Source organism: Bos taurus, chromosome 22 (assembly GCF_002263795.3).
Source record: "Bos taurus isolate L1 Dominette 01449 registration number 42190680 breed Hereford chromosome 22, ARS-UCD2.0, whole genome shotgun sequence".
NCBI classification, from domain to species: domain Eukaryota; kingdom Metazoa; phylum Chordata; class Mammalia; order Artiodactyla; family Bovidae; genus Bos; species Bos taurus.
In genome coordinates, this window is record NC_037349.1 from 16,828,801 (window position 1) to 16,840,518 (window position 11,718).

Consider the following 11,718-nt stretch of genomic DNA (forward strand, 5'->3'; position numbering starts at 1 on the left):
GCGTCACCCCATGCCAGCCAACCAGAGACGTCTCCGGACTGCACCTGTCCGGGAGTTAAAGGGGCGCGGGGATACCGGATACTGGCGGTAGTTCGGCGGACAGTAGCTGAGGAGACACACTGGAGACACGGGTAGAAAAATAGGGTCTGACTTTATTCAAGTTCTGTCTCCTGCCTCAGGCCCCATCCCGCGTCCTGTCCCCGGGGCCCCCGGGGGCCGGAAACAGCTCTCCAGGGCGGGCTGCAGGGCCCGGGACACTTGCTCCGCTCTCTCCGCGAGCCGCCGAGGGCGGGGGGCGGCGGATCCCTGCAAAGTCCCCAGAAAGTCGGGCAGCTGTGAGGGCAAAGAGAAGACTGGCACGCTGCGGAACAGGGCGGGCACGGCGTCCGCGGGCAGTAGTTTGTCAAAGTAGGCCCCGACGTAGCGGCCGGGCGCGCGGCCCTGCAAGAAGTCCGGCAGCACGCAGCTGAGCGAGGCGGCAAAGGCATCGTGCGGGTCGTGCGCCCTGGGCGCCGAAGTGGCATCCTGCAGCCACTCGCGGCACAGCGCCACGGCCCCGGGCGAGAAGAGCAGGACCACCACGCCGCCCTCCTGCAGGGTCTGGCGCCGCTGCGCGTGGAACCAGGCCAGCGCTCCCTGCGCGCTCAGATCGCGACGGCTCCACAGGTCCACGGCCACGCGCAGCGGCAGCTGGCACAGCGCCGAGGCCAGGGCGCCCACCAGGCGCTCGAAGCTCGCGTCGTCGGCGGAGTAGAGGAGCAGAGCCGCGCGGCTCCGGGCGGCCGCTGCGGGAGAGAACAGAGCGGGAGGGAGACGTGAGCTGGCCCGAGGGCCGCTGGGGGCGGCCCCCCGCCCCGCTCTTGCTCACACTCACCCCCCGCGCGGATGTTCTCCTTCAAGAGCCTCAGCCACCCTGCGAGGGGAGAGGAGCGGAGGCAGCCGGTCAGCCCGGTCCCCGCTTTCTCCTGGCCAACTTCCAGTCCTGCCCCTGGGGAATGGGGAGCTGGGAAGCGCTCACCTTTCACACGGCTCATTTTGAGAAGAAGGAGAAGGAAAAGCACAGCGGCCAAGAGTAAGCAGGCCAGCCAGACCAGGGCCCAGCGCTGGTGGATGTCTAGGAGAATTAAGGGAGAAGATGGGCTTGTTAAGAGACCCCCACTTCACGAAGGAGAAAAACTGAGGCTCAGAGAAATGAAGAGAGTTGCCTAAAGTCAGAGCTCATAGGGTCAGAGTACAGGGTATGAACACAGATCAATCTACATGGGTGACCTTGGTAAGTGACTTCACCTTCTGCCTCAGTTTTCACCTCTGTAAAACTGAGGTAACAGTGGTATCTACTTCATAGGATTCTTGTGAGGACTATATGTATTGATCCACATAAAGCACTGAACATAATGCTGAGGGGACATAGTAAGTGCTAAGATGTCAGCTAAGATTATTGCCCCCACTCCAAGGCTAGGGTTGCTAGACTCTTGACCTCACTCTCTTGGATGACTGCAGCAGCCTTCTATCTGGTGTCTCTGACCTCTTTCTTTTTTGCCTCTAACTCTACCACATAGCTCAGTTGGTAAAGAATCCACCTGCAATGCAGGAGACCCCAGTTCGATTCCTGGGTCGGGAAGATCCACTGGAGAAGGGATGGGCTACCCACTCCAGTCTTCTTGGGCTTCCCTTGTGGTTCAGCTGGTAAAGAATTCACCTGCAGTGCGAAGACCTGGGTTTGATCCTGGGTTGGGAAGATCCCCTGGAGAAGGGAAAGGCTACCCACTCCAGTATTCTGGCTGCAGAATTCCATAGACTATACAGTCCATGGGGTCCCAAAGAGTTGGATACAACTGACTGACTTTCACTTTCACTTTCATTACCACAGGGCGGCCCAAGATCTTTTTAAATGCAAATTTGATTATAGCCTTTCAAAAAGTTCCTGCTATTCTTAATATAAAATCCAAATTGGTTACATTTGTTCCCAAGGCCCTACAATGGCCCTCATGTCCTCATCTCATGACAGAGGTCTACCTCTCAAAACACAATCACAGTGGCCACCTTGGAGTTCCTCAAAAAATCACCCAGGGTCTTCACAAAAATGCATCTTTACCCACCCCTTTCATCTAGCTCAGCCTTCAGAGTTCACTTCCAACCTTTCCCCTGAACTCGCCTGACCTAGATCAGCTCCCCTCTGTAAGCATTCAGGGCTTTGGACACTGGCATGAGGACAAGGATTTTGTCTCTGGTGATACTGGGATCACCAGATTAGTTTGTGAATTAATGAAGGAATTACCCTCTGGTTGATCTTAGCCAGGGAAGGACAAGGCCATTCATTGTGTGTGCTTCCCTGGGAATGGTCCCTGTCAAGATTCCAGCTCCCTGTACAGATAAGGGCAGTTCTTGTAATACTCACACTTGTCCATGGGGCAGGCCCAGAGTGCTCCCAGGTCATTGTCCCAGAGCTGTAAGATACAAACAAAAGCAAATCCAGGGCCCCAGCTTGGTGTTCCACACTCACCAAGTTCCAGTCCCAAATTTGCAGCCTTGACCATGCGTATTTCCCTCTACACACAGCAGGTTGCCACAAGCTGCTCTGCTTTGCCCATGCTGTGCCTGTTTTCTGGACTGTGCCTTCCTTCTGGTGCCAGAACTGGCCCACAGGAAGAGACCCTTACTTGAATGTCCCCTGGAACCCAAAGCTTAACACATTGGTTATCAACTGTCTTAATCCAGTGGTTATCTGTTTGCTGGTTTCTTACCCAGCAGTGAGCAACTTGGGGACAGTGGCTCAACCCTTAGGTTCCCCTGGGCTGGACAGAAAATAAGCACATGGATGGATGGGTGCTAGAGGACAGTGAGGAGGACCCTGCCCCAGAAGGGTTCTCACTCTTTCCTGCTAGACACAGTAAGAGGTAGAAAAAGTTTAAGACAGGGTTTGAAGCCCCTTGCCTTTTGGCATTGGGAAGGGCCCTCCTGCCACCTACTTACCTGTAGACACTGGCCCGACTGCACGTCTTGTAGTAACTGCTCTCCAAGGCGAGCTGCCCTCTGCCAAGCCAAGGAGTGGGGGCTGTCACCTAGAGGCACCACACCTAGGCGACCCACCAGGCTACAGGTGGGCGGGATAGTTGGGGAGGGAGGCTGGGAGACTTCTGAGAGGCCATTGAGAACAAGGTCCAAGTCTAAGTCACCCCCACATTTCCAGAGACCAGCACAGGGCTTGGCTTGAAGGAGGGGAATGTGAAGAGAGTGAAAATTTGAGGTCAGGTGTGAGATGGAGCTGGAAAGGGACATGGAGGAGGGCCCGCCATCCCTCACCGTGGATGCCCTGCTGAGCAGTGGGGTGCAGCCACTGGGTTCCAAGGCACAGAGGGAACTATTGTCCTGGGGGCCTCGTGTCTCCACCAGCAGCATGTCATCCTTGCGAGGCCCCAGGGAGTCTGGAAAGGGTGAGAGCCCACTCTGAGTTAGACCCAACCCAACCCTGCTCCATGTCTGACCTTCACCCCAGGGGCTGGCACTTCCTGGGCTCACCCCATTGCAGTGGCCTTGCCCCAGCCTCCCCTGAGGTTCCACTCACCAGCCCACAAGCACTCTTGTAGCTGTAGCTTCTCCCAGGTGCTCACCTGCTCAAAAGAGGCCAGAGTTAGAGACATGAGGAACAAAGAAGCTGAGGCCAGAAAAATCAGAAGAGAAGGAAGGAGCAACAAGGGGGAGGCCTGTCAGGTTGGGGGAGGAGGTGGTCTGGACTCTGGACCTGAACTTAGGCAGATCTAGCTTCAAGGCTGGTTAATGAGGAATCACTCCATCTTTCTCAGCCTCAGCCTCGTGAGGTTATCTGTGCTAAAGGGTCTGACAGCCCTAAATTGCTTCCCTGTTTAATCTCTAAACTGTGTCTGAACTTTTTGTGATCCCATAGACTGTAGCCCACCAGGCTCCTCTGTCCACAGGATTTCCCAGGCAAAAATAGTGGAGTGGGTTTATTTCCTTCTCCAGGGGATGTTCCTAACCCAGAGATCAAACCTATGTCTCCTGCATTGGTAGGCAGATTCTTTACCACTGAGCCACCTGGGAAGCCCAGCCTAAATTAGCTCTTTTCATTTCTTTAAAAAAATAAAGTTTGTTTTTGATGTGGACTATTTTAAAAGTCTTTATTGAATGTTACCATATTGCTTCTGTTTTATGTTTTGGCTTTTCAGCTGGAAGGCATGTGGAATCTTAGCTCCCCAACCAGGGATCAAACTTGCACCCCCTCCACTGGAAGGCAAAGTCTGAACCACTGGACTGCCAGGGAAGTCCCTACTCTTTTCATTTCTGATAGCACTTTATATACTCCCTTCTCATCTAACCACCTTTTCAAAGAAGCCTCATCTGACTGCCCCTCTTGAAATTGCAACTACAACCCTCCTTTATCCTTCCCCATCTTTTTCTATAGCAATTATACACAATTTTAACAGACTATGTAATTTACTCATTATGTCTATTGTCTGTCTTTTTCCATTAGAACATAAGTTCTCTAAAGGTGGGAATATTTATTGGTTTTATTCACTGACACAGCTATCCCAAGAGCCTAAAACAGTGCTTGGCATATAGTAGGTGCTCAATAAATCTTGAATTAATATTTTTATAACCACCCTTTGAAGTTGTAAAGCAACCCATTTCTCCAGGTAGGGAAATGGGATAATTATAACAAGTATCAAAGCAGCTAAGGTTTGCTGAACATTTAGTTTGTGCCAGTCACCAAGGTGAAGCACTTATTTAATCTTCATCTGTGAAGTAGTTACTATTATCATCCCCATTAAATACATGAGGAGACTGACATTCAGACAGGTGAAGTGCCCAGGCTCGCATGCCATGCACTGCTAAAGTAAATAGTGGAACTCCTAAAGAGGAAGTTGGTAACCACTTTGCTCCAGGGACCCAAGGATAAAGTGGATCCAGAAGACTGGGGGTCCGTGCAGGTCCTTTCCCCAGCTCAGCTCTCTGGCGCCCCCTTCTTGCCTGGACACAGACGTTGGGGTGGCCTTTCAGCAAGGGGAACTCAAGAACCTTCTGTGGAAAGAGGGTAATGCATGAGGTCATGAAAGTGGGCTCCTGGGCTCCCCTTCCTTCCCCAACCCCAGGAACCTCCTGCCACTTCACTTACATTCACAGTAACATTTTCTCGGGGTAGCGGCGGGACCAGCGACAGGCAGGGGCCCCCATCCAGTGGCTGCCAGCACAGAGTGGCCTCGGCGGGCAGCGAGCATGGCGCGTCTAGCCGCCATTCCAGCGGGGGAAGCAGCTGCAATCGGGCAGCGCGCCAGAGGTTTCGGTGTGCGCGGGGGTCTGCAGGCACAGGACAGGTCACTGCACTGCTCACCAGCAGGTCCCTCCCGCACTGCTCCCGCCCTGGCAGGACCTGTTCACTCACCCTCCCTAAAGGGGCAGATGCTGGTCCTGACAGAGTCGGGCTCCAGGGGCCACACCTAGAAAGGAAAGAGAGCTCCACAGGTCAGTTCAACCCAGCCAACCCTCTGCTTAAAGCCCTGGGGGTGCATTCATTCAGCCCCAAACAGTCAGCCCTCCTTGGCCCTCCTTATCCACTGTCCCTCATCCTCAGATCAGAAATATTTGGGGAGAAAATTCCAGAAAGTTGCAAAAAGCAAAACTTGAATTTGTCTACAGGAAACTGTTTACATAGCATTTAGGTTGTATTAGGTATTATAAACAATCTGGAAATGATTTAAGGTATATGGGAGTATGTGAGTGAATTATATGTAACTACTGCACCATTTTATATCATATAAAGGACTTGAGGATCACAGACTTCGGTATCCACAGAAGTCCTGGAACTAATCCCTCTAGGATACTGAATATAGAGGGAGGACGTATTTTACAAACATATGGTCTTCCTGTTCTCTGCAAAGTCCTAGAATTGCACACATTTATTCTTTCAGCAATCCCCATGCCAACATCTGGCAACATCTTCACTTAACAAATTTTTAATGAGTACCTACCATGTGTCTTAGCACTATGGTAGGCATAGGGACATTCGACAATTAAATCCACAATCACTTTGTGAGAACACACTACTTGCCAGGCACTGTGCTAAGTGTGAAGGACACATCCGTCTATTCTCCATTTATTCTTCCAATAGACCTTTTAAGTGCACCCATTCTTGGCTTAGCCTTGTTCTAAGCACAGGAGAAATAGAATAATTTCTTCAGCAAACCTTTAAGAGCTACTATGTAGTAGGCATTGTGCTTGGCAATGAGAACATTTATGTGACAGCAAACATTTCATGAATGTCTGTTACATGTCCTAACACTGTGCTAAGCAGTAGAGTTTCACGCATTCATTCATTCATTAACTTAACAAACTTGATTAGCACCCACTAGATGCCAAGCATTATGCAAAGCTCCAGGGAAATTACTAAATGTGAATAGTTATTATTTCCTTGCCTTCAGGGAAATCACAGATTCGCAGTTGTAGTAAGAATAAAACATGTATACAAATTAATAAATCAAGCACTCCATTTATTGAGGATTTGTCTTGTGCAAGAAGAGACAGGTGCTCAAATAACAAAAGAAATGATAAATAATGAACAGAAAAGACAGAAATGCAAGAAGATTTGGAGGAGATAGGAGAGGCCAGGAGTTTGAACAAAAGCTTTGGGAAAGAAGTAACATTTGAACTGGAAGGATTAGGGTATATGAAAAAGAAGTGAGGGCATTTTAGGTAGTGAGAATGAGACACGTTAATGTCAGAAGTAAAACATGGGACCTGATGACCAATTAAATGTACAATCAGAGGGAGAATGTATTATTATAGCATATATAAGCTGGAAGTGGCACACTTCCTTGTAATAGCCCTCTTAGGCTGGTACTGTTATTCTCATTTTACTTATAGGAAACAAGCTCAGAGAGGTGAAGTGAATTGCTCAAGGTCACAGAGCTAGGAAATGGCAAGAATCAGGATTCAAATGAGTCTGAGTTCACAACACAGGCTCTATTCTCCAGGGAAGCCCAGAGAGGGAACTAGAGGAGTGGCAGAAGCCTTCAAAGAGCAGGAAGAGTGTTCAGGGCATGCACAAGGAGAAGACACAGGACAGAAAAGGTCAAGGGGGCCAGCCCCTAGGAGCCATAGATTCCACCAGGCAGGTGAGGACCAACCCTCTCACCAATTCCCTGATCCCCTTCCCCGGGCCCCCGGCCGGACTCTGCTCCTACCTGAATACAGAGGCAGGGGACCAGGTCCGTGTGGTTCAAGGTAATGGTCTGTGGTCCAGTCTGTGGGACAAGTAGAAGGGGAGAAGCTGGAGAAGATGAGTAGGAGGAAGGCTGCAGGCCAAAGTTAAGGACACCAGGCGGGTAGCTGTTCCCCCACCGATGATCCTTGCTTTGACTGTGGGTGGCTGTGTCCTTTTCAAGGGTCCCCTGTGATAAGGCACTTGCAACTTTAGCATGGGCATCAGCCTGTGGTGAGAATGGACTTGGGGAGGGGGAGGCCTCACCAGGTTACTGTGCCACCAGGGTTTTATAGGGCCCTGGACCTGGTTCCAGTACAGAGAGAGGCCGAAGCGCTGCTCCTCAGAGACGTCCAGTACCAGGCGCACGTCCTCGCCATCTGCAGACACGTTGAGCCAGGGCAGGGCTGCAGGGGGATGCAGACAGACAGTCTTCCCTCACCTCTTCCGCACACCCAAGCCTGGGTAATACCCACCCACTGCCCTTTGGAGTTTCCTTCAAACCCCTTAGACTAGGGGGCCCCTGGAGGGCAGAGCCTGTGTCTCCCATCACGAACCAAACTTTGGCTGCATCCCAAGATGGAGCCCGTGTAGACCCCAGTAGGGGGTCTGGAGCTGGCTCTTCTCCTTGCTTCTCCCTCTGCAGCCAGACAGTACCCTGTAACCACTAAAAGCATTCTCCTCTGCTCAGAACCTTCTGATGCCCGCCCCCACCACCTCACTCCCACAGTAAAAGTCAGGGTCCTTACAGTGCCTGCAAGTACTTCCTGTCTGGCTGCTGTGACCTCTCCAATCTCCTTTCCTAGCACTCATGTCCTTAATTAACCTGCTGCAGACACTGTCCTCCTTACTAACACTTAAACATACCAGGCACGCTCCTGCCCCAGGCCCTTCGCACTGGCGCTTCCCTCCATATGGAACCCTCTCCCCTCAGATATGCATATGGCTCCTCCTTCGCCTCTTTTGGGTCTTATGCTGACTGACCACTGCCACTCCCAACCTCCATATCCCTCTTCCCTGAATTTTCTCTATAGTATTAATTACCATCTAACTTACTGTGTATTTCACACTTCCACGTGAAATACGTGGAAGTGTCCTCTGTCACCTCTACTATGACCCTGACTCCCAGCTAGAATGTTAGCTCTGTGAGGGCAGGGATTTTTTTTTTTAATTGTTTTATCTCCAGTGCCTAGGGATATTCCTTGGGCAGAATAATTACTCAGTAAATATCTGATGACTAAGTGAATCAAGGTCTACTAAATGAATCAAGACATGAAATCCGTGATGTGTATCTGTATATCAAAACCCTGGTGCTAAGCAGTCTTAAATGAATTACCAAAGAGGCATCAAGCTTAAGTTTAAGAAACTAAGCAGAAAATGAAGTTGAAATAATATAAGAGTTCAGAAGCCCACGGTGTTTCTGTCTTGATGTGCTGGTAGTTACACAAGTGTACACATATGTAAAAATTAATTGAACTGGAATTAAAATTAGTGCATTTTACAGTTTTCTGTATGTATGGTACACCATGATAAATAAAGTATTTTTTTTAAAGGAATGAAACAAAAGTCCAAATAGTTTATGTGAAAAACATCATCAGAACCTTGAGATCCTTAGCCCTTATTTTATGGTTTAAAGCTATTTTTATTTTGATATATTGGGGCGGGACAGGGGTTACACCATAATCCTGACCATGCTTTGGGCCTCTGGCTGTCTCTGGTATGAACAAATATTTGTTCTAAGGAGTGAGAATTCACCTTTGAATGCCTGGCACAGAGTAGGAACTACTGTAGATCATGTGTGATAAATGAATCAATGAGCTCTGTGAGCCTGTGGGGTGTGGCAGCCAGGCCTGAAGTTGACTCCCAGGGCCCCTCCCACTCCAGAACAAGCCCCTCCCTCCTCCCAGCCTCACTGGACCTAGCTCCTACCCCAGCAGCTCTGAATGTTGTCCTGGACTTCCAGACCCCTGCAGTCTGGGGAGAGATCACAGAAAAGCCTCCAGTGGGGTTAGGGGCCAAAGAAAGGAGGGGGGCAAACCAACCCCTGGGAAGACTCCCTGTCCCCTCAATATCACCCATATCTACTTCAGTGCCCACTGGGGAGCAATGTCACCTGGGGAGGCTGGGGGCGAGAGTGACTGAGTGAAGTTGGGACAAGCAAGGGGGTGAGTGCAGAGGGGCAGTTGCCAGTGGGGAGACAGACAAGGGGCCAGACTTGGGGCCCCTCAGGCTCTGGGGTCACTTACCAGGGAGCTGCTGCGTGAGATTGAGTTCCTTCTGGTACCTGGGCTGAGTGTAGGACCAGATTTGCACCTCAGCCCCCAGGGCAGCCTCGAAACAGTCAAATACTACAGAGCCCTGTGAGGAGAGGGTGGCGGAAGGCTGGTGGTATAAGGCTCAGAATCCTCTCCATGGACCCTCTCCACTCACCCTCTGCCCTATTCCAAACCAATGACTATACTGTATGCCCCCAAATTCCATCATGAACATGTCCTCAAGGACTCTAAGATACACACCCTCAGGAGGAGTGGCAGCAGGGCCAGTGAAGGGATAACACCCTCCCACTCAGTTAAGGGATTACAAAAGAAAAATTAAACTTTCTGAGGCTCTTCCGAGCTGGGCATTATACCAGGTATTTTACATATATCAACTCATTTAATTCTCACAACAGCCATATAAGATAGGACTATTCTTCTTTTCTTTTTTTTTTTTGGTGGGGGAGGCACATCTCATGGCTTGTGGGATATTAGATCCCTGACCAGAGATCAAACCTCAGCAGTGAAAGCTGGAAGTCCCAACCACTGGACTGCCAGAGAATTCCCGAGGTGGGGCTACTCTTATTCCCACTTTACAGACAAGCAAACTGAAGCATAAAGGACTGAAATGACTTGCCCACAGCCCTGCTGAGATTAGGACTTAAAGAGATAATGTACATGAAAGTACTTCATGAATTTCAGCTTTAGGAAGTGGTTAGCGTTATTATTATTTTGCATACCACAGACTGACCAGGCTGCACGAGGGCAGCAGGCACTTGCACCTCCAGCAGGACACAGTGGGCAGTAGGGTAGGCCTGGAAGGAGAGCACGATGTGGGCCTGGAGAGAGGCTGTGAACAACAGGGCGGGGAGGCGGTCAGGCCCAGGAGGGAGGGCAAAGCTCTGGGCAGGGACAGCTGGGTCGACCAGCTTCTTCTCACCGTTCCTAGGCTCCTCAAGCTCTGGGTCAGCTGCTCTTCTAAACTTCTCTTCATCTTCAGGATCTTCCCAGTACCCTGGAAGGGCCCAAGAGCAAGGCACAGGTCCAGCCTCAGCTCTGGGTTTAGCTTCCTTCCAGGAAGCTCGGTGCTTGGAAGCAGAGGCCAGGCCTGGGGCCTGGGGGGTGGGCAGTGAGACCAGGCTGACTTGGGCGGTGTGCACTGGCCAGTGTCTCCAGGAGAATCTGAGGATGCCCCGGGCTACCTGACAGTCTCCTCCCATCCTGTCCTTGTGTCCACATCAGACACACTCACGTGCACCCAATGCCCAGTCACAGGATGATAGGCTCACCCTGCACGGCCAAGTGGACGGCCACGCGCACACAGAGGTCACAGTCAGTCTCCTCGTGGCACCTCAGCACCAGCTCTGTCTGCAAGCGTGTGGGCACCAGCACGGGGCCTGGGGCAGACACGAGGCTTCCAGGCAGGCAGAGCACGTCACCATCTGCATGTGAAGGGTGGGGTAGGTGCTGAAGCTGCTCAGACCCAGAGTCTGGTTGCACCTGACACCCCCAGAGGGCCAAGGAGCTTTGGGCTCTCCCTAGGCTGAACAGCTCCCATCCCTCTTCCCTGCTGCCAACCCAGGAAGATCTTTCCTCTCTAAAAGTAGAGCTACTCACCCCAGAGATGGCAGGACAGGCCCTGGGAGAGAGGTAAAGACAAGTCAGAGTTTATGCTTCCAGATCTAACATTCCCTCGGCCGCCGACTCTTTCTCCCTTTTTCGAGTCCCTCCCAGAAGAACTCAGATCTAGCTCTTGCCCCCTCCCCATTCTTCTCTTACCCCATCAGCACCCGACAGACCAGCCAGGGCGGTTCTGACAGGGATGGCAGTGACAGGAGCCAGGCTAGGGCCTCTACAGCCCCAGACCGAACCCGGAGCCTTCCTCAGCCCGCCCGGGGCCCCAGACTCACCGGAGAGCAGCGAGCCGTGTCCTGAGGCCCCACAACCCTCTCCAGAGAGAGGACCACGGGGTTCCGGCCCAGAGCCAAGGACAGAAGGAACCAGGGCACAGGCATCTTCCAGGTGCCAGGCAGCACCCAGGCCTGAGGCCCTGTCCTGCCCCCCCCCCCGAGGGGGGGCAGACACCACACCTCTGCTCCCACTCAGCCGCGGGCCTCGGGGCAGGAGAGGCTGGAATCGCTCCTCAGCCTTGGGGTCCCAGCGCTGGCCCGCTCACGCTCGCCTCTCCCGGGAGTCTAGACTCCAGGCCAGTCCCAGCCACAATGCTTTCGTTTTGGCTCCCGGCAGGCA

At 51.8% G+C, this 11,718-nt stretch overlaps 1 protein-coding gene across 11 annotated transcripts; it reads right to left on the bottom strand.

Moving 5' to 3' along the window:
• Positions 1-132: 132 nt before the first annotated feature.
• On the bottom strand, positions 133-11,695 carry IL17RC (interleukin 17 receptor C). 11 transcript variants are annotated; one of them, NM_001434854.1, is made up of 19 exons: positions 11,379-11,695; positions 11,086-11,107; positions 10,758-10,910; positions 10,409-10,483; positions 10,220-10,318; positions 9,460-9,571; positions 9,143-9,187; positions 7,481-7,620; positions 7,197-7,256; positions 5,399-5,453; positions 5,132-5,313; positions 4,987-5,037; positions 3,566-3,611; positions 3,304-3,425; positions 2,974-3,033; positions 2,399-2,447; positions 1,019-1,114; positions 875-913; positions 133-785 (listed from the first exon to the last, which is right to left on the bottom strand). In NM_001434854.1, the coding sequence occupies exons 4-19, from the start codon at positions 10,460-10,462 to the stop codon at positions 157-159; spliced, it is 1,839 nt and encodes a 612-aa protein (NP_001421783.1). In that variant the 5' UTR covers positions 10,463-10,483; positions 10,758-10,910; positions 11,086-11,107; positions 11,379-11,695; the 3' UTR covers positions 133-156. The 11 variants fall into 11 exon arrangements, with proteins under 11 accessions (NP_001421783.1, NP_001421780.1, NP_001421782.1 ...); NM_001434851.1 differs by having other exon boundaries at positions 10,209-10,318; NM_001434853.1 differs by lacking the exon at positions 9,143-9,187 and having other exon boundaries at positions 10,209-10,318.
• Between the last annotated feature and the right edge of the window lie 23 nt (positions 11,696-11,718).